This window comes from Poecilia latipinna, unplaced genomic scaffold, assembly GCF_001443285.1.
Source record: "Poecilia latipinna isolate Pla-1442-1.1 unplaced genomic scaffold, P_latipinna-1.0 Scaffold473, whole genome shotgun sequence".
NCBI lineage: Eukaryota > Metazoa > Chordata > Actinopteri > Cyprinodontiformes > Poeciliidae > Poecilia > Poecilia latipinna.
The window spans coordinates 284,060-306,041 of NW_015113089.1; the positions used below are offsets into that span (position 1 = coordinate 284,060).

At 39.0% G+C, this 21,982-nt stretch overlaps 2 protein-coding genes across 2 annotated transcripts in view; both read left to right on the plus strand.

The window, feature by feature from the left end:
* rab25b (RAB25, member RAS oncogene family b) overlaps positions 1 to 4,500 on the plus strand; it is a 13,767-nt gene extending 9,267 nt beyond the window's left edge. Inside the window, exons 3-5 of the mRNA XM_015039478.1 lie at positions 2,928 to 3,121; positions 3,223 to 3,303; positions 3,587 to 4,500. Of these exons, the coding sequence (XP_014894964.1) occupies positions 2,928 to 3,121; positions 3,223 to 3,303; positions 3,587 to 3,708 (397 nt within the window). The 3' untranslated portion in view covers positions 3,709 to 4,500. The remainder of the gene's footprint in view (positions 1 to 2,927; positions 3,122 to 3,222; positions 3,304 to 3,586) is intronic.
* Positions 4,501 to 6,830: 2,330 nt separating this feature from the next.
* Positions 6,831 to 20,641, plus strand: rab11al (RAB11a, member RAS oncogene family, like). Its single transcript, XM_015039482.1, has 5 exons — positions 6,831 to 7,151; positions 10,515 to 10,710; positions 11,217 to 11,410; positions 12,917 to 12,997; positions 16,977 to 20,641. Exons 1-5 carry the CDS (start codon positions 7,112 to 7,114, stop codon positions 17,114 to 17,116), a joined length of 651 nt encoding a protein of 216 aa, XP_014894968.1. The 5' UTR covers positions 6,831 to 7,111; the 3' UTR covers positions 17,117 to 20,641.
* The last annotated feature ends 1,341 nt before the right edge of the window (positions 20,642 to 21,982 follow it).

Below are 21,982 nucleotides of genomic sequence, written 5' to 3' on the forward strand. Positions count from 1 at the left end.
AAAACAAAAAAAAAATTTTATTTTTTTTTTTTTTTTTTTTTTTTTGGAAAAAAAAAAAAAAAAAAAAAAAAAAAGAAAGAAAGAAAGAAAGAGAAGCATAAAGTTGCAACTCAGTCTGAAACAGTAAAATACATTTTTCACACCTGGAGGTTTCCAATGGAACGTCGGAGTTTTCTAATAATATATTTATGGATGCACTGATCCACTTTTTTCACATATTTCACAATATTGATATAGATATATGAGGTCTACTGTCGACTGATACTGAACTGACTTAAAATGTTTCATTTTTAAAACCCACAGATCTAAATGTACTGAATTACAAATGTATCTGCACCAGTACAGCACACTAAATACACCAATAATTTGGTCAAACAAGTAAAAACTACACAACTTTAGTTCAGTCAGTGCAAACAGAAGAATAACAACCAATGTAAAATAAATAATAAAGAAAATGAAACTAACAAAACAATAGGTTGACTGTCTTGATCAAACATGTAAAAACAAACAGAAAACCCTTCTTTCAAATGGTATAGAAATTGTAATTATGAATCCTAAATATAATTAAAAATAAATAATAAGGCATCATGTTGCTCAGAGCACAAAGCACAGATTTAGGCTGAATAGATCTGCCATTATGGATTTGTAACATTGTCACAGATTCCTGATCTAGATTTTTCTTCAAAATCGAGACAGATACAGATCATAATATCAGATCGGTGCATCTCTAAATATATTAGACTATATTAATAGATTAGTCCAGAACTGTGGTGATGTAGTGATCCGGCAGGATGTTGCATCAGATCTGAGTGATGCTGGTTGGAGTTAAGAAAGTGAATTTCCAAACTGCATTTCTTCAAAATGTGACTCGTGGAGAGCTTGTTTTCTTGCACCATTGGTAGTTGAGCAACCTTTTCTGTCAGCATCTTAAGCTGATGCAGTTTTGAGCCAAAACCCAGGCAGAGACACACCCTGATCCCCAGTACAGGAAACCTTTACCTGAAAAACCTCCCAGCACCGTCCTGACTCCACTCCCTCCCCACGGATCAGACTCCAGCTGGTTCCACCAGAAAACCACTGGACTCTCCCTGGGTCTCTTTTTCTAAAGGCACCACTGATTCCCTCTGTTTTTAATTAAACTACTAGGATTAACAGAGAAAACTGGTTTTAAACAATAGAGCCGTGTCAGAATCAGAGGATATGCTTCATCGCTGGATTAGCTCTTTTCTTGTCAGCCTGGATGTTGCAGTAATTACTCACTGACTTACTCCAGCATGCAAATTCCCACTCCCATGGAATTTAACATTTATCCTGCAACAACCAGCAAAAACCCATTAAACAGGAATTAATTATGCTGTTGGAAGAAGAGAAGAGAGGAGAATTGTAATTATGTGGAAAGAAATTATGAGCTCCTAACTGCAGAAACATTTCCCTTTGTTAAGTGTTTCTGAATGAAGGTGATGTAAGGATCAAATAATCATCCCTAACAGTCTCACCTGTTAGAGAAGTGAGGGAGATAAGGTGGCACATTTGAAGCAAGTAATTATTTAAGCAGATAATTCTTTTTTTCTTTTTCAATCATGTTATTTTACACATTATTATTGACACTTCTGTGAATAGTAGCAGCTTAAAATAGCTTTTTAGGGTTAGCCAGGTGAGAAGGTTTTCTTTCAGTAAAGGTCATGAACTCTAACAGTTCATGGAGGTAAACACACCCTGTGGAATGATTTTATGAACTGTCATGTTTCAGCCTTTCTTATTAAGCAAACAGCGGCTGACTCATTACAGAGGAAGCTTTCCTTATAATTACCAATAATACCAATAAACAATATTATAAGGAACATCAAATAATATATTGCCACAACTGATCGTGTCATGATTGGAATAAAATGTTTTTTCATTGGTCCGATGTAACATTCTTCTCTTGAATGTGTTTTTTACCTTAACAGCTCCAGTCTGTTAAGGTTGGAGCTGTTAAGGTAAATCCAAAATGGCTGCCGCAGTCATAAAGCATGGTGAAATTTGCTGTGATTCGTCAGTGTCCATGTTCTGCATGTGCTGCTGCGCCTCTCCAGATTACTTGGCATTTTAAAGCAAAATCTGTCATTTATGCTTCAACAAAGATAAATTTACTATTTTGCAGGGTTACAAAAATACTGCCTCCTGCTGGCCTGCATGTACACTACATTGTCTCCAGTCCTGTTTGTGTTTTCATCTGTGTAATCAGTGTTATATGAACACATTTTTTTCCGGATACACAATGGAAAACATTTTTGGAAACATTCTTATGTATACAGGGCTTAAGTTTAAGATTTCTTGCTAACCAAAGCTGAACCTTCTGCAAAATCAGTGTCTCAGTAGGTTTTTATTGTATTACTTCAAAATTAAGGCAACTGGAAGAAAAGTTGCTCCCAGTTGATGGGGGAGAATCAGTGGTTACCACCAACCTTTAAATCTGAGAAGATTAATTTCTCAGAATTTTAGTTTTGTTTGTACAGAGCAATCTAAGCAAAGCCGACCAACCAAACGGATCACAGATCAACAGTTGTTCTGTTCTAACTGAACCCAAAGGTCCAGCTTTTCAAGTTCCTGATTTCTGCTCTCCTAAAGTTAGATACGGAAGAGAATTAGGGCCACTGGGGGAAAAAATTAAATAAAATGTTTTTTTCAAGAATTCTGACTTTTTTTCAGAATTCTGACATTTTTTCCAGCGGCCCTTTTCCTCTTCCATTGCTAAAGATATCAAACAGAAGATGTAAAATCACCTGCATGTCAGAGTTTGTTTAGACAGTGACATGCAAATAAGCTCCAACATGTCATGAGCCTCGCTGCAGTGGAAATGATGTGAAAGTAAAAACAGCTTAACTACAACTTCCTCTTTGCTCTGACCTTTGACATGTAAAACCGACTAACGCGGCTGTTCTCAGGTACTACAGGGGGGCGGTTGGAGCTCTGCTGGTCTATGACATCACCAAACATCTGACCTATGAGAGCGTGGAGCGCTGGCTGAAGGAGCTGTACGACCACGCTGACCCCCACATCGTGGTGATGTTGGTGGGCAACAAGACTGACTTGGAGTCAGAGAGATCTGTTCCCACTGAGGAGGCCAAAGACTTTGCAGGTGGAAACTTGATGATGTCATGACGTTCAAAGATCACATGTGAGATTCTGCAGCGTATGACTCAATCTCATAAAATGTCCTCCGATGATCTTTTTCTCTAGAAAAGAAAGGTCTGTTGTTCCTGGAAACCTCGGCCTTGCAGTCGACTAACGTGGAAGCAGCATTCAACAAAGTCTTGGAAGGTAAATTATCAGTTTTAATTTATTTTTTCATTTTACATACAACAAATTGTCATGTGTCTGAATCACTTCCCTTAGTTACTTCTGCTGGAATGATTGTAAAGACTGTTTATGGTACTGTAAAATAGTTGTTAGTCATAATCATCTTACCTGTAGTAGATGACTATCTGCTGTGCTACTGTCTATGACATACTGACTACTCACAGGTACTCCACAGAAGCTCTATTTTAAAAAAATAAACTGGCTGTGCTTTAAATATTCAAGATATATAATTTTTGTCACACAGAGATTCATAAAAAGGTGAACAGCAAAGAAGTGGTGCGAGGGTCCATAAACGCCGTGACCCTGAACAGCTCCAGAGCAGAAAGCCAGGAGGAGGAGAAGAAGCCGTGCTGCAAGAACATCTGAACCCAAATGTCCCTCTGGGGGCCGCAGGGGGCCACCTGCAGCGCCGGGCTGAGGCTGGCCAGAGACTGAGACTCCACATGACGAAACAAACGGCTCCGTTCAGTGAAGCGACTTGTTTCTCAGCTGCACAGGTTTAAAACATGAAACCAGCACCAAGCTTCCATTCTGGAACAAAGGTCAACACTGAAACACGGAACGGACCTTTGAGACTATCTGTGGTGGGAAGTTGAAGCATTTATATATATGTATATGTACAGTTTAAATGAGAGATGATATCTGACTGATGAAGAGCTCCCAGCTGCTCGATGATGATGATGATGATGATGATGATGATGATGATGATAATGATGTGTGTTTTGAGTCCTGACCTCAGCGATCAGAATGTACTGCAGCTGATTACTCTGACTGTGTTTTAGTGAGAAATAAATATTTATGTAGATTCATTATTGGTGCCTTATAACCAGAAATGTCTTACATTTTAGAAGAAGAGAGCAGCTACAGATGTTAATTTAGTTGTTCTCTTTTTCTGACTCAAGTAAAAAACAAGTAGAAGTTGGCCAACTTTGTGTTGTCTAAACATGACAGCAGGACATTTCCAGGAATCACTGTAATGCGAGTCCCAAAGTACGTCACGTTTATAGGGCAAAACGATTCAGTATCAGCAACATAATAATAAACAAACATAATAGTCCTGAAGACCCTGAATGTGAGTTATTTTGAGCTTTCTAGTTCTGATTTCATGGGATTTTCTGCAGTGAAACCTGAGATTAATAAATAACAGATGTTCTCAAATGTTGTTAAATTTTTCCATTCTACTCCAGGTTACATTGGTGATCTATTGTTTCCATTTCAGTCAAAAGTAGTCATTTATTTTGGGCTTAACACCTGCTATCAGGGGCAGCGTAGAGTTGAATGGGGCCCTGAGCAGAATTTCATTTGGGGCCCCTCATGACCACCACTAACAGTTTTTATCCATATTTGGTGTAAATCTGGGAGATGGAGTGAAGTTAAACTAACTGAAACCAAACAGGCATAACTGGTTAATATTTGCTGAGAAATATTTGTGAACAAACTGAAGCTCAAACTCAAATACTAGACAAACTCTAGCATTAGATTGTAAATATGCTAGCAAAACAATAAAAATACTTTTATTCTTAAAGGGTCAGTATTATTTAAAATGTAAATTTTTTTAGTTTTACATCATGTTATAATGTTATTCTCACTTCAAAAACATCCCTGGAGTGTTGCTTTGATTCTCTCATGAATTTCAGAAATCATTTTTGATCTCCATGGCAACCATTCAGTGGTGCCAAATGCGGTGCCAATGTCCTTGGTGGATTTAGCTCCGCCTTCGAGGCACAGCTCCTCCTCAGAGCTAGATCTGGTTGTTGTTAAAATTAAACATTTATAGGAGACCCCTGATGGTTTTGTGGCCTTAAAAATCATCAGCCACCTGGCTTGCTTTTGCTTTGGGCTGGCTCTGCCTGATATTGGCCAGTAATGAACTCTGATTCTTCATCAACAGCCATTGTTTCTGAACATGTAGATGGGATTGCAGTGTGAAAAACGTTACAGTAGGCAGTTGGATTCCCAAATACCACTTAAAGCTCTACTGGCTCAATATTCCAGATATTTGCTAGAATAAATTAACTGAAGAGGCAAAGGATGTTTTAGTATTTACTCTTGAAGAGACAACTCATAACAAATTTAATGACAAAAAGCGAACAAAGTCAGCAGAAAACTTTCTAAAACAAGTGCACAATATGTGAGTTATATGAAAGATATTACTAATAATAAACATGTATCAACCCATAAAGCAGCAATAAAATATGCTAAAATAAAATGGAAAGGTAGAAAATAGCTCTGATGTAGATGTAGCACTCGTGTTTGTTTTGACTATTTGACGTTTGATTTTGATTTAAGTACTATCCTGCCCCTTTTAAACAACGAACACCAGCCTTAAAACTCCACCTGTTTATGTTCCTGCAGAGCTCTGTTGCTGCCTCACTCACTCTACGGACCAACGAGCAGCAGTGACACGTATTACTCAGAAATCATACGATCCCGCTGGTTGCCAGTTGGGTCTCACTGCTTTCCAAGCTCACCTGAGGCTTGTTCCTGTATGGCAAGCAATTACAGTATGTAATAAAAACGTTTCTCACAGCAATCAAAAATGACATCGGTAACAATCAGACTTAAAATGAAATATATCTAAAATAGCGCGCATTTTCAATAGAAACAAGGTCCCCTCCTTTGATAATGTTCTAAAATAAGGTTTAAGATACTTACTGTTGCTTGTTTGTTTGTTCAAAAAATATTATTAAATATTATATGAGATATTTAAAAAATATTGTTAAACAACTCTCAGAAAATTAGTTGTGCATTGTAAATATCTCAAATAGTGATAGTTACATTTACGCAGTTAAATTAAGTTGAGTAACTTCTTTGCCGCACTATTATTTCAACTTGTCTCATTTTAATTTGAAGGGAATGTAGAGCAAACAGTATGGTCTTATACAGTTATATAATGTTGTAATGTTAACCACACTATACATTGATTTCAAAGATATAATGTTTTTAAAAAGTAGAAGAGGAAATATTCTACTTTTTGGAGCGTTGTTATTTATTAACTTTTTATCACATTCTTTAACATATGAAAATTTGCACATTATGATCAAACAGTTATGCAGTGGCTTTAATTGTTTTTTTTTCTTTTGTTACACATACTTGAGTAGGTTTTTCCAATAACTAAGCTTCACCTCTGCTTGAGTAAAAGTATATTGAAGTAATCCACCGTCTGAGTATACTTTTTTCACTCTACTCACTTTTGATAGGAAATAATTATCCATAACATTCGTTACAACAAGAATGACATTTGAAATTTTACTTTCATTATAGACGGGAGCAAGGAAGTGCTAAACAGCCGAAATATAAATTTCCGTTTATGTTATGGAGTTCTCATTACTATATGATAACTTCACTTGCTATATTTTACCTGTTGCTGCGCGACGTCATACAAGTTAACAACTGGCAGCTGACTCACAATCGACAGCACAGCTGGCCAATCACGTCGAGGCAAGTAACAACTGTCAAATCCCCATTGACCACTAACAGAGCATGAGGGGCGGGGTTTAGTGTTGACGTTACGTCGCAGTCTCGGTAATGGCAAGTGTAGGAAGGAGAGGAAGACGGCCCTGAAGTTTCTGCTCTTCTGGATGTTGTTGTCATTTTATTACATTTAAAACCTACTGCTTCACTTTTTTTGTACTCTTACGGTTATTTTCCTACTTCGCTGTAGTGAGAGTGAAAACGGGGCAGGGCTAAAGTCACGGACGGTTTTGTCGGTCGTTTTCGAAGTAACTAAAATACGCCCGAAGTTTGTTCGACTTCAAGCAGAGAAACTATGACGCACAAAGAGGACGAATATGATTACCTTTTTAAAGGTGAGTGGTCGTTTCTTCGCTTTTAGCTACCTGGCTAAATGTCAGTTTCACCTGTGTCATTTGATGCCACCGCGGGGATGTCGGTGTCGTAAACCGGAGTACATAACAGCCAGCCGTAGAGACTGGGACACCTGTTTAAGCCTAAACTCTTTTCAGTTTACGTCATTAAATAAAATCAGTGGGTTTACGGGTCATGTAAGGTAGATAATAGGACTCTAATGTCTCACTTTAGGCATCATTTGCTTCAGAGTTCATCATCTTCCAGGGCGATGACGCAATCACCTGGGGATGCAGTGTTGGTCAATGAGGGGTCACAGTCAGATGACCCCTAACTTCTGACAGAGAGAGTCAAGTTTGTTTTGTAGTAAAAGTTTAAAAGTTGTACCATTTGCCTTTAAAAAGTAAAAAATACCAAACCATCCTGTTGGCTTGATTTTGCTGAATTCCTGGATGAATGGATTGATTGATAGATGAGACAAACTCACATCCAGGCTGCAAAATATGTACAAATTTTAGCTTTCTAGGATTTATTTTACAATAGCCTTTTTACTTCCGCATCGTAATCCTTTAAAAATTAAACTAATACAAAAATACAGCTTTGATATGATTTGAATAGGTTATGATTAAAGGAATGCTTTGAATTCCAATACATTATTTTAAATGTTTATTGTATTTATCACACCATTTCATGGTATGATAATGACTTTAAAGACTATCAAAGCTAAAAATATATATATTTTTTTTTTATTTCTGGTGATTTTAATTTGTCATGTTTAAGCAGAAATCTACCAGGTAATTCAGCCTAATCTGCTGAGTTGTTGCCTCACTTGATGTGAGGGCGCAGTACCTGGGGAGGGGCCGCCATTGTTGTAGTCATGGTAGAAGCAGTTAGAGCTCCTCAAAGCCACTTGGAGGTGATTCGCTTGCAGCCTTTTGTCAAAATTTCGAGCAGCTCGTCAAACTGGAAATGCCTGCATGCAGGGTGAGCGTCCACAGAGACGCTGCGCCTCGGAGGAGGGAAGTGATTCAATCAGGTTTTCATGTGACCAAACTAATCTGGATCTCTCCCTGCGGTGCTGGGATCCTGATAAGCACACGGCTGCGGTTCAGAGTTTTGCTTGAATCTAGAAAGTGCTCACATTATTGCCCTTTGTTCTCCTTTTGTGAGTTAAGCAGGGTGAGCTCCTACTGAGTCACTAAGGTATCTCGGACCTTAGCCGTCCTGCTCAACCTCTTTTACTGCTTTTCAGAGGCTGGGGAATATAAACTTCTTCTCTTAAATCGAACATGTAATGACTATCCTTCTTTCTTTCCATTTTTGTGCTATCAGGGGATTTCAGACAGTCCATTAATCTCGGCGAGCAGACAGACTTGCTTTCATTCAGCCGGGCTGCAGAATTGTATTAACAGACAAAGGCCTGTCATGTCTTTGAGCTTAAAAAAAAAACTAATTCAACAATAGGTGTGTGGCTGGGTGTGTAACAGAGCTATGACTCTACCAGTCTGGTGGCATTGGACCGAGGAACAGTTGTGTAATGATTTTTCTCTTCCACCCACAGTCGTTTGTGTGAGATGAAACAGAACATGATGGTTTTACTGTCATCATATGACTCCCACATAAACCAAATTAAAGTTGCTCAGTCACGAACGAGCAGCTTGACTCGGACTGAAGCAGAAACATGGTGGACGGTTGGTTCAACTTTCCCAAACCAACTTCCTGTTTCCCAACTGCAGGGCGGTGGGTCCTCAGACACACTGACTCACCTACTGCTGTGGAAATAGCTGTCTTTAATATTGCCTGCAGGATTTCCCTCATTGTATTATAAGCCTGGCGGGCCACCAGGCTTTGCTTTCCCCACCAGGCTGAGCATAATTTATTTATAATAGTTTTATTTTTTTATTACCTGCGTAAGCACTTCCTGTCTTTACTGGTCTACACACTGACAACTGAAGCAAATAAAGTGACAAGTCACAGATAAAGAATCAGCAAATTTGGACTTGTTAATTCGGATGCAACAACTGAAGTTCAGAAAATATTGTCTTTTTTAAGACTTTATAGTTGGTGTTTAGGTATTGTTAATTGTCTTGCAATATAATAATTACTTGGTGGTATTTTCAAATTTCCAGTCAACTCTAAACATTTTTTAACTGAAAAACACATTAAGTCGCTGGATGATCGCCATAGGCCCCCCTACCACCGGGCTTAGCAAGTTTTCTGGGGGGAACATTGGCCTGATTCAGTTTACTGTCAAATATCCAGGGTGGATTCAGTCACAGTGGGATTTAAAGGAGAGGGAGAACCTTAACGGAGGTTCTGGGAGGGGTCATGACCTCTCTGACTACAGTGGAGGTCATGACCTCTCTGAGGTCACTACAGTGGAAGTCGTGTCTCATTATCATCAGTAAAACCAATGGGCGAAAAATAATAAAATGTTTTTCCATTTCTTCTCTGTGATGTTTGTCAGGGTTGATGGGTTTTTAATGACTCTGCACAGCAACACAAGGAGACGAAACAAAACTGGCCCCATGATTTATTATTTAATAGAACAATATTTATCATATGTTGCAGATTCTCCATATCTACTTTATCATTTTAATTCTCTTCTGGTTTCCTTCCTCCTTCTCTACTATAGTTTATTACAGCATAGCTGTTTATAATAAGCTGTGAAAACTAAAATATTCCTGTTCACTCCTCCACCATTAGTAGATATTTTACTATCATCATTATTTTATTTCAACCCAGAATGTTTATTAAACATATTCATGGTATAAATATATGAACAAGCTGCTAAAATACATAGATTTAAAAGCACATCTTTCTGTCACAAGGCTCAAATAGAGAAATTTGGATATTATTTTTTTTTATTGTGTGGTTTTTATATTTATCTCAATCCAGATTCAGAGTAAAAACTTAGACTCTGAGATGGCATCTGTTTCAATTCAAGCCTTATGAACCAATAAAATAAACAATAAAATATTCATAAATAATATTACTTTTTAGAAATTGTCATAATTTAAACACTGAATTTACATAAAATTAGCAGGACTTCATGATTTAAAAATGAGACTCTCAAAGTCCATCATGTTGTAGCATAATAATCACCTTCTTAGCACTTAAATATAGAAACAAACAGCAGCAATTTAAGGTTAAAAAGTTCATAGCCTTGTTTTATTGTTTCCAGGGTTACTGGACACGGTCACGTGATCAGTTTCATCCTTGTTATGTAAAGTAGTTTCCTCCTGAGTTTCTCTACCTCTGAATCTGGTTGTTAGTTTTGTGGTTTTGCTTTTTTACCTGCAGCATCCATGAAACGGATCATAAATAATGAACACGGCCTGTTAACGCTCCTGTTTTCCCTGCAGTGGTGCTGATCGGCGATTCAGGCGTAGGAAAGAGTAACCTGCTGTCCCGCTTCACCCGCAACGAGTTCAACCTGGAGAGCAAGAGCACCATCGGGGTGGAGTTCGCCACACGCAGCATCCAGGTGGAGGGGAAGACCATCAAGGCCCAGATCTGGGACACGGCGGGACAGGAACGCTACAGAGCCATCACTTCTGCGTGAGTTCCCCCATCCAGTTCGCTCTGCTCTCTGCACATGCAAACAGACAGAACTACATGCCACAGGAAGTAAGAAGTCGAGTGGCGCTGCATTGTGTTTGTGTGAAACACCAAAAGAAAGATGTTCTCATAAAGTACACCAGCATGTCAGGGCAGTTGTAGGTAGGAAAAAATAAAGAGTACATATCTGTCAAAAAAAACTTAAGAAATTTTGAAATCAGTCTCTAATTCTCTAGAAGTAACATTCAAATTTCTGATTTAGAGAAGCTTTAAATTTGCCAAAAAAAAAACTCAAAAATTTTGAGATTAACATCGACAGAAAAAGGAGTAAGTGTCCGCCAAAAAATCTCTGAAATTTTCTAGAAAAAACAAGGAAATTTTAGTTTGAAAAGTCAAAGATTTGCTAGAAAAAGTCAGAATATAATGGAGAATAAATGTCATGAATTATTCTCTATTAAACATGAAATCAAAGCGGCGTGACAGTGCTTGTGACCCTCTGACCTCAGGTACTACCGCGGCGCCGTGGGAGCGCTCCTGGTCTACGACATCGCCAAGCACCTGACGTACGAAAACGCAGAGCGCTGGCTGAAGGAGCTGCAGGACCACGCAGACAGCAACATAGTCATCATGTTGGTGGGCAACAAGAGTGACCTGCGCCACCTGAGGGCGGTGCCCACCGACGAGGCCAAGGGCTTCGCAGGTTCGCCGCCTCATCAACCTTTTATTGGCTCCTCATTAGCTTAGCCTGATAAGAAGCTCATTAAAACCCGATTAGGCTTTATTCTGTCAGCTCATTAGGCTCTGTCACTGATACTGAAAATAATAGATGTTCAACACTTTGACCTGGTTCTGTTTGGGCCTTTTCTTCTCTGAAAGCAGCAGTCTGTGTCATATTTAGTTATTTTGAGGAATCAAAAGCATCAAAGTAAAACACGTTTTACCAGATTATTGGTGTAACTTGTATAAATCTGCTCTTTTTTAGCTTGTCTGGGTTCTTTGCTGATAAAAGACTCGGCAGAGCTGAATGCCAGAAAGTTAAAGGCACAAATCCTGTTGATTCAGAGCAGCATAAAGAGAATCCTTGAGGATAAAAGAAGCCGTCTCTGAGTCAGACATGGCTGTTTGTAGAAATGCTTGTTTTTTCTTTATTCCACTGACCTAATTTATGTCTTGTTTACATAATGATCCCAACCTGGAAGCATCAATGCAAAGCAGCGCTGCCAGTTGGCAGAAACAAACCTCTTGCTTCATTCTGTCTGATTTTATTCAGATTGTGTAAAATAAAATACGTCACCTTGATTAACACATTTTACCATCCGATCATTAACCACGCTAATGCTCCGACCAGTTAGTTTCCAAAATGTTGAACTTGTATAGATTTTCTCACATTCATGTTTCAGTTTTCAATTCTCCATCTACTGGCATTTTGTTCTTGTTGAAGCACGTTAGATCTTTGTTGGATGGTGATGCTGTGGGCAGGAAGGATCTCCAGTAGCAGTCAGCCTCGCAACAAATCTGACGAGGCCTCTGACTGAAGACTGCTGCTGTGTGACGGTCTCATGACTGCATACTAACGGCTCAGTATCCGGGCAGCAACACGTCCTGGATGACTCATCAGTTGTTGGCTAGCACTGCTAATCCACCTCATTTGCTTTTGCTGCTTCTCTTTAAATCTCTGTCTGGCCGTTTGATTAGGAAGATGTTGGAGTAGGGGATACAATTCTTGCCTGTAATGATGGAGGAGATGCTTTGAACGTTCTGCTTCTCTCTCTGGGATTTCAGGGTCAGAGTTCAGGTATTATTTCAGCTAAAGAAAAGGATTTAAAACGGATTATGACATTAACTAATAATATCTATGCTTATAAAATAAAAATGACACGAACCCAAACAGTTACAGAACGTACCACTTGGTTGCAGTAGAGATGTGCAAAAAGTCTCAACATTTATTTAATTATTGAGATAATTTAGCCTGAATTTCAAACATATAAATGAATCCAGCCTTTTTATTAGAATTTATTCAGTGGGAAAAATGTCATGTTAATAAAGTAAAGCAAAATCTTTGCATGGCACACTTGCTTTCAACAACTCTTTGTTGTGTTTTTAGAAGAACAAGATGGTTTCCTGTGGGGACAGTAGATCAGAATCTGTGAGGAAATTTAAAGTGAATATTAATATTTGTGTAACGTACTGTGTTTGTGTTCTCCAGAGAAGAACGGCTTGTCTTTCCTGGAGACGTCTGCGTTAGACTCCTCCAACGTTGAGCTGGCTTTTCAGACAATTCTCACAGGTGAGTTCCACTTCCTGCTCTACAATTAAACCAAATTTTAACAGTAAAAAACATTTAACATTAAAAGAATCGGCAGAACTTTTCCATGTGTTCATTAAGCGACGACAAAACATCTCTTAAGCAGTTCCATTTATGTAGTTTCTCACTTCAGCCACTGGATGGCAGAAAATTCCACTGAATCAGGTGTTGGCCTCCATCCTTTATGTGCATCCTGTTGCAAAACCTCCTGAATCTTCCTTTTAATTTAAAAAAATGAGTAATTTCTGCAGCCAGTCAGAGGCTAAATAAAGATCCATCCATGTTTTCTGATGTAAGCATATCTGAGCAGACTCCTCAGGAGGTTCAAGGCCGCACTGGTGACTTCATAACAACCTCTGAGTGGCCTGAAGGGGGAATCCAGCCTGAATCAGTCTGCATGTGGCACCTGCTGTTTGTATGCTGCTTCAGCTCCATGTTGGATCCAGCAGCGACTCCGCTTCAGGCACACCACAGACATATCGCTTATTTCTAACTCTCAAAAAAAAAAACTTCAAACCAACATCGAGTTAGCGCTGCTAATTAGCTCATTAAGGCAGGGAAAGCAGTGCATCAGCAAGCCAGTAAGGCGCAGAGCCGCCATGGCTCATGTAGCGATGTGGAGAGGGTCGTCCTGGTGGCTTATTGTCCGTACTGTCATGCTGCGATGAGTCATGCTTCTCACAGTTTTCTCGCTTCACACCGGACTTTTATTTCAGGACAACTTTGGAGAAGTGTCTGAATGCAGCAGTGAGTCGGTGATGATTTCAGATTCCTGTTGAGTCAACAAACGAATCTCAGTTCAACTAAACAACGTAAATATGTTAGTTTGATCTGCAGAAGGATTCAGACCCACTAAACCTGGATAAACATAGGCCTGTCACAATAACACGGCTTTCTGGATCATACATTTTCACAGAGACCATTTTCAAGTAATATAATGGTAATGGAATAATAATGCAAGAACACATTCTCAAAGATCAATACAATTTTAAATCGACTGAACATTCAACACTGAAGCTGGAAAACATTTCAAATATTAAAAATAAATAAAAACAGAAACAACAAATAAAATGAATTTAGACTCTAAACAAAATTGTCTTTCAGAAGAAGGGCTGTTTGAGATCAAAGCACCAGCCTGAAGATTTTATCACCTAGACTTTTATAAAGAGAAAAACGATAAATTAGGCAAATGGAAATTATTTAGTTTGTTTTAATTTATCATGAAATTAATTGATTTATTGCTTGGCAACAGGCTGACCTGTCACAATAGCAAATTTTGCTGGGTAATTTGTTGTCCCAGAAATTATTGCGATAAATTATATTATCGTTTTGAGACCATTGTTGACTAACAGTAGCTTCGTTTCTATTACAATGTCTGGAAAACTTTGTGTATATACTGATGTGGAAAAATTACAATTTTGCAATTGTGGTGTTAAGAAACATAATAATAATCATTTGTGAATAAGCTTGTCCAAACTATAAATCATTGAAAAACATGCCGCGTTGAAATTCTCCAACTACTTCCTGTCGTCGTCTTCTTCTTCATGGTTTGCACCAGTGGCAACATCCAGTTGTTGATCATGTGACTCTTGATGTGAAAAATGTTTTTCTTGTTGCAGTTTTGTGAAATAAACCACATCATCTGAGCGCCAATATTTAAAACAATTCTATAATGTTCCATACTTCATCAAATTTCATCAGTTTATCTTTAAACAAAAACAGGTTTGTGCATAACATTCTGTAACTTAAATTACCTGTGTTTGGCTAGCTTAGCCATTTGGCTTTTTCCTAAAGGAAAAAAAAAAATATATATATATATATATATATATATATATATATATATATAATTTTACAAAAACATTAAGCGGACTAAAATCCACTTTTGAGCATTTTGAATTGATTCAGAATTACCAGGACAAGAAGATACGACTATCTATTAACTAGTAACATAAAAATGGCATAATAATGAAAGTACACAGGAATCCTCTCAAGGATAAATAAACTCATTTCCAAAGAACATTTAACACAGAAACTGGAAGACATTTTAAATATCCAAAATAAATAAACCAAAAACAAGTAAAATGGATTATGAAGTCTCTGTAAACAAACTTGCCCTTCAAAATATATTAATCATTTGCCTCAGACAGGAAAAACAGGCAAAACTGCCAGCTAGGACTTTTGTAGGGGAAAAAGAGTGTAAACTGTACTAACTACTGTGTAAATGATGCTGGCTTCTTAACGAGATTAAAGGGCAGCGTCTCTTCAGCAATTAAGCAAACTGTCTTGGTGTGCACCATTCTGCTCTGGCCTTTTCCATTTAGTTTGACGATTAGACGCCCCAGTGGTTGCGTTCTGCCAGGGAGACACAGACAGCCCATCGGTGGGAATGTTTTAGTTCTTCTGAGCTTGGAAACCTGCATCGGAGGATTTCAGGTGAAGACGCGCGTTTGTTGTATTGCCGCATTTAGTTACTTCTGTTTTACAACAAACGCAACATACCAGATTAATTAACCAACTTCGAGTGGGAGGAAAATGATACATGCTCAGTTAGTCTGGATGGAGAAAGAGTTAAAATATCCATTTCCAATTGCTTTCAGAGAATTATAGTTAAATTTTGGTGTGGACTTTGACTGGACCACCTAAACACATGAAAATACTTTGATCTAAACCATCCAGCACAGCTCAGGTTGGGGTCATCCTGTTGGAATCTTACCTGATCAGCTTTCATGTCTCTTTTAAAGAAAATCCTCTGCACAGCATGATGCTGCCTCCACCATGTTTCATGGTGTTATTTTGGTCTGCTACCACATTACTGCTGACTATCTTTAAAATGGATTTCTTTGGGTTTTCTTCTTGTCATCATTAAATGAAAGCGGGGTTGAATGCAAACGGACTGGAAACAGGAAGTGGACTACAACAGAAGGCATTCTGAGTAAATGGAACCAAAACAAATGCACAAGATAAAACCTACTTCCGTTAAAATCTGACTTTTGTTTACATTTGGTGAAGAAGAAAGTTGCACTCGGTGTCTTCATCAGAGGTTTTTGTGTCGTTTCCTTCAGTGGTTCTTGGCGCAGCGCCCCCAGAGGTGAGGAGGTGAACAGGTTTGGTTCGTTTGAGACAGTGCAGGGTGAAAGGGAACCACAGCAGCAAGTGTTACAATTTTAATTTGGGGTATCAGAGTAAAGGGGGTCGAGTACAAATGGATGCAACAGTTTAGAGATTTTGACTTTCAAAACAAAGCAAATTGAGTTGAAGATTATGTGCTTCTTTAATTAAAACATCAAATTAGGTCTGGACAAAAGGGCTGATAAACTTATGATATAAGCATTTCATATCAATCGACATCAATAATTGTCTATTGGAAATTAATTAGTTTTAAATATCTGAGATGCTGCTGAACTGGTGACCTTCCCTGTTTTATCCACAGTTTTCACTCTGTGCTGTTTTTTTTTTTTTTTAATGCAGTTATGAGGCAAACTGATGCTGCGCAAGTTACTCAGTAGGATGTTGCTAGGTAACCAAAGAATGAGTTCGTTGCTAGGCAACCGAAGAGTTAGTTGATGCCACCAACCTGACTTATCAGGTTCAACAGCCAAATACTTTCCTACATCTCCCAGAATGCTGCGCGGTTCTGGGTCAAAGTTCAGTGAATATCCTATATCATCACCTTCCTAAAATGAAGTGATTTATTTATTTCTTTTTTCAAAAATCAAAATTAAGGCGAAAAAGTTAAAGAAGTCTTTCTGTTTTTGCATCACCCTGCATGTATCTATTTAATGCCCTGCTTCGTGTTTAAATGAGGATTCTTCCACATGACGGAGCGTTGCCGGTTCAGGGCGGAAGAATCCGTCTCTGCTGCCAGGAGTCTGGAAGCAACCGTTGTTGTTCAGTTTCGCCGTCCTGATCCCAAAGTGTCCCGCTGCCTGTCCCGTCTCTCACCGCCCTCTGTCCTCCGCAGCCATCTACCACATCGTGTCCCAGAGGCAGATGACGGGCCAGGGCAACTCAGACTTCTCTCCGGCCTCCAACGTGGTTCCCATCACGGTGGAGCCCACCCAGAGCTCGTCCAGTAAGGGCGCCTGCTGCCAGAACAACTGAGACCTCGCCGCTGACCTCCGCCTTCGTCTCAGCGCAGCGCCGGCCGGCCAGACGGGCAGACGGAGGCGCTGACGGGTAGAGGGACGCTTCCACTGGGTTTTGTAGATACGAGGGGTGGGGGGGGGCAGCAAATGAAGGATGGACAGGATGTGATGTGGGAGGGTTGGGATTTTATAAGAAGCTGCATCATCACCATGGATTCAGGTTCTGATGTGAAACTGAACATGCTATCAGGCCCTTTTTTCTCCTTCTTCTTCTGCAGTTTCTCTCCTAAAAAGCCGGATTTTACAGGCTTCCTTTCTGTTTCTCACTCCTGGGATGCTGGGCTGTAAAAATCCACTCCCAGAAGACTGAAAAGCAGCCTTCTCTCACTGCTGTTTCCCTTCGTTTTTCTGGAATATTTAGAAAATTATGTCCTCCTTTATATTTATTAACACTTGTCTTGTTTGGCCAAAGGGTTTCCCACACTAACTGCTTCACAGAAAAAAGGGATTTTCTCTTCTTTTGATTGTTTTCTGTCATTTAAAACAAGTCTTTCCATGAAGGAATCAGGAGAGTTTGGCTCTATTCTTCCCTGTCGGTGACAAGCAGCTTCGCTCTGAGTGCTTTTGATCTTTGTTTGGGCGCCTCTCCTACTCTTCACACACTTTGTGCTTCGAAGATGAGTCATGCTCCCGCCAGCCTCTGCGCAGCGTCGACTCTAAATGGGATGGGATGGCTGCGCCCGCCGCCGCTGCTGGATGGGTTAACTGCAGAGCATGTCAGCTCCCATCCTGACCGTTTCACCTTTTCCCCCCTAAAGCCTCGCGGCGATGGAGGGGAAAGATGTGGTTTAAAAGCGCGGACGAGCCGCCCGCTAGCTGGGACGGATGAATGAATGGATGGATTGGATTTCAGGGGATGAGATAGTGAGGCCACTCAGCCCTGCCCTGCTCCTGCGGTCTCTGATGTACAGTGATGGCTTGTTTTACTGTAAATGAAATCCTCCACTGCCTGCTCACCTACTCCTCTCTGGCTCTGCTCTCTGCTGTATGTAACTGGAAGAGGACTCTGCCTTCTGGGATCCCCCTGAGGTCTGCCCTCACTTTCACTCGTCTTTATTTCCTGTCCGATCGGTGGGGGTTGTGTTCAGGAGCCAGGGCCGCGTTTGTTAGCGTCTGATAGTGGAATAGAGGAGGGAGGGAGGGGCTTGATTTAATCCAAAGGTTAGACACACAGGGTGTTTATTTCCACATCAACACGAGTCTTAAACTGGGTGTAGGTCGACATTTTTAAGCCTTTATTCTGTTGTATGTATATTTGGACTGCACATGTATAAATAAATCAGATTTGTTATAGCTCATCTTTTATGTGTCTCCAGTTTTAAAACAACCAGCTCATTATTGACTGTCATACCCTCTAATGTCCAGTGTAATTTAAGATGTTTGCAAAGTGCTGCAGGCTGATATTTTCCCTCTGATTACTGATTATTAAATATTAATCGTCATCATCTACAGATCAATCCAGCCATCAGGACTCTCAGGAAAAAAACACACAATCTGCTTAAACTGGAAATCATTTCCTTTTTGTTTTATTAGAAACATTTACAATACATTTTGAATCTTGAAAAAATAACAAAGAACCAGAACTAACATGGCGCAGATACAATAATAATTATAATAATCATAATAAAAATGTCTCCAAAAATGTAATTCACAAAAAAACATGTGCTATAAGAAATAAACCTGCAATATTTCCTGCCTTGTGAGGGCATGGCACACTGTAACAGAGTTCAGAAACTTTTTTTATCTTTTTTTTTTCCTTTTTCTTTTTTTCCCCATCCATCAACGATCCGCCTCAGAGGGCCGCAGCAGCGGCGCCTCCCTCACTGTTCACAGAGAAACCAGAACCGAACGCCGGCTGCTGCCGGCCCCAAACAACTAATGCACTACAACCACTATTAGACCGGTATGAAACACCTACTGTGCTGGAAAAATTGGAAACGCTACCGAAGACAAACTGTCAGACTGCATCGGCTTCTTTGGAAAAGGGCGGAGTTTCACCAGCGAGCGCCATGTCGGTCCCCAACCGTTCACACGCAGCGGGAAAACCGCGCTCTCCGAGTTTGGGATGCATTTTAACCGTTTCAGGCAGAAGAAGTTTCGTCTCTTGTATAAATGGAAGCGAATTTTTTGCAGCGTAACACATTTTCTAAGTGAGAGGTCAGACATTGGTGCGGGGGACTGAAATGGTCTCCGTCTGGCTCCAAACTCCTTTCGGCTTTTCTAAAGAGACTCCAACTATGAAAATCTACAGCGAAGAAACGGTGCGAGCGTGCCGCCGCGCCGTTTCTCCTGGCTAAGTGACCATACAATATACATGCAAACTAGTACGGTAATGAATCTGGTGTGTTTATGTGTGAGTGTGTGTGTTTGCATTTAGTTACACAGATCTACACAGTGTGCTGGCTCCTCCTCGACTTGCACTTCACCTAATTAACGCATCAGGAAAAGTCGATCAAAAAGGCTTTTTTTTTAAGCCAATCACGCTCCGTTGCCATGGATCGATCAGACTGAGTTGTGGATGTAGGAAATGTGTGAATGAAAGTGTTTACAAGGTGTGTGTGTGTGTGTGTGTGTGTGTGTGCGCGCGCACGTGTGTGTGGCCCTGCTGGGCAAGAGGGTCACAGCTGCCTCATTCACTCCAAGCATTGCAGTTTTTCTTCTTTTACATTTTGATAAGAAAAAAGCGAGTTTAGATTACAGAGGAAATGAGTAATAATGCGTTCAGTCAGTAACATGGGGTCGGGAAGGGCGGGGTTACAGCAAGCAGCACTGCACAAACAATGCTGATGCAAGAAAAAATAGAGTTGAGGCACAAAATCGATGCTCTGTGACTAAAATATCTCCAAATTCTAAAAATATTCTATTTTCTGTAGTTCTTCCGTTGTTAATGCACTGATGTTGCAGTCGTGCATGTCTGAAGTTAAAATTTCAGCTATGGGGAAACTCGCTCCCACCTACTTCATCCACTGTGAAGCACGTGGGCAAAGTGTCCATAACTTTCATAAATAAAACTTCTCCTTTTTAGTTATTAGTAGAAACTGACTTTCCTGTGTTTAGAAATATATTAACTTCTTGTCATTTTAATTAAAAAACAAAATGTCTTGAGGTTACTCATAAATACGTTGCTTCATTTTCCATAAATAACATCCAGATACTGACTTTTTTTCCTCTGCTTTCTATGAAATAATAACCCATGTTAGCAAAATAGATCTGAAAAACTGTAATATGTTTTTTTTATTCATTTTTAAGTTACTTTCTATAAATGCATGTGGAAGAACTCAAATATAGACTACGTCGAAAACCTGTTGCAAATTCCTTCCAAAAAAACTAACTTAAAGCTCACTTGTAAATTGTGAAAAATAAAAAAGGGTGCATTAGTTTATTTTTCCCCCATTTTTTTTTTTTTTTTTTTTACATTCAAATGCATTGCTTGTTCAATGTGTGACTGACAGGTTGGTAGAATTGCTTAAGTGCATCCATTGAAAAATAAGGATTTCCTATCACTCCTTTAAAAGGGTTTCTACAGAAATGCATAAAGACCTTTTTGATATTAAGAGAAGAAAAACATCTACTTTTTACTATAATAGCAACCTTAATACGATATAGTAAATAATACTAACACAAACATAATGTATCACTGAGTTGTCCCACCCTCTGCTGCTGCGCAGGAAGTCCTTACTCCAGGTGAGCTGGACAAATGAAACTTAGATTTTTAGGAGTTAAACTATGTTTCAGTCAGTTAAACTACACAGTAAATATATGATTTTAAACTGATGTTCTCTTTAAGGTCTTAAAGCTTTTATACACTTTAGATATCAGGCTGCTGGATCCTTTTATGAGTTTCTTGATAAATCTTACCTATTGTAATAGTTTTGAGTATCATGCAGGTGAACTAAAAATACAGAATATTTTAAAAACTCGTCATAATGAGTCTGAAGTTTGGATTTGATCTCAATCTGGTTTCAGTTTAATCAAAAATCTTCTTTCAGTGGCTCAAGCAGGTTGGGAAAATTATGTTTTCTAACCTGATTTCTGGGCCAGAATAGTTCTGTTACTGGTGTTTAAATTTACTTTTGGGAGTATTTCAATCTGTAGGATCACTTCTTAATTCAGTAAACTGTAAACAAAAAGGCAGATTATTATGCTAGATTGGTTAAAACGATGTAATAAGTTAGCTCTCTTCTGTTCTTTGGTTAAATCTGACCTTTTTCTTTCAAAGTAAAGAAAAAAATAAATCATCGCGGTGCAAAATAAGGATTAAACGACGGCATCATCCTCATGCCATCAGTCCATCAGAAGCTGTAAACCTTGCCGGACTCTTTAACAAAATAAAAGTCCTGAATATGATTGATACAAACATGATTAAAATCCCAAACTAACCCTGAAGCTGTTCTACACTTTCAGGTCACTAAAAGACAGAAATGCAGCGGGATTATGCTAATAACGAAGGTCAGTTTCTAAACAGAACATTATTCAAAGAGCTGACTCCCAGTATCCTCCTATTATTGCTTTCCTGATAAATAAAAACTGATTTCTTCTATAGGGGCTAAAAGTTCTTAAATATTTGCCTATTTAATTAAGACTGGATACATCAGTGGCTTCATAAAATTCATTCTTACTGTTTATAGTAGTGTCTGCTTATCTATATTTGGATGACATACTTAGTAAATAATATTTCTTACATGTATGGAACTATCTAATATACTAATATAGTCAAAAGGGTGACAGGGCGCATATATAAACATTTTATATCCTAGTTTTTTTTTTTTAAATTTATTCTAAAACATCGACGATGACACTTTGAGATTGTTAAAAAATAATG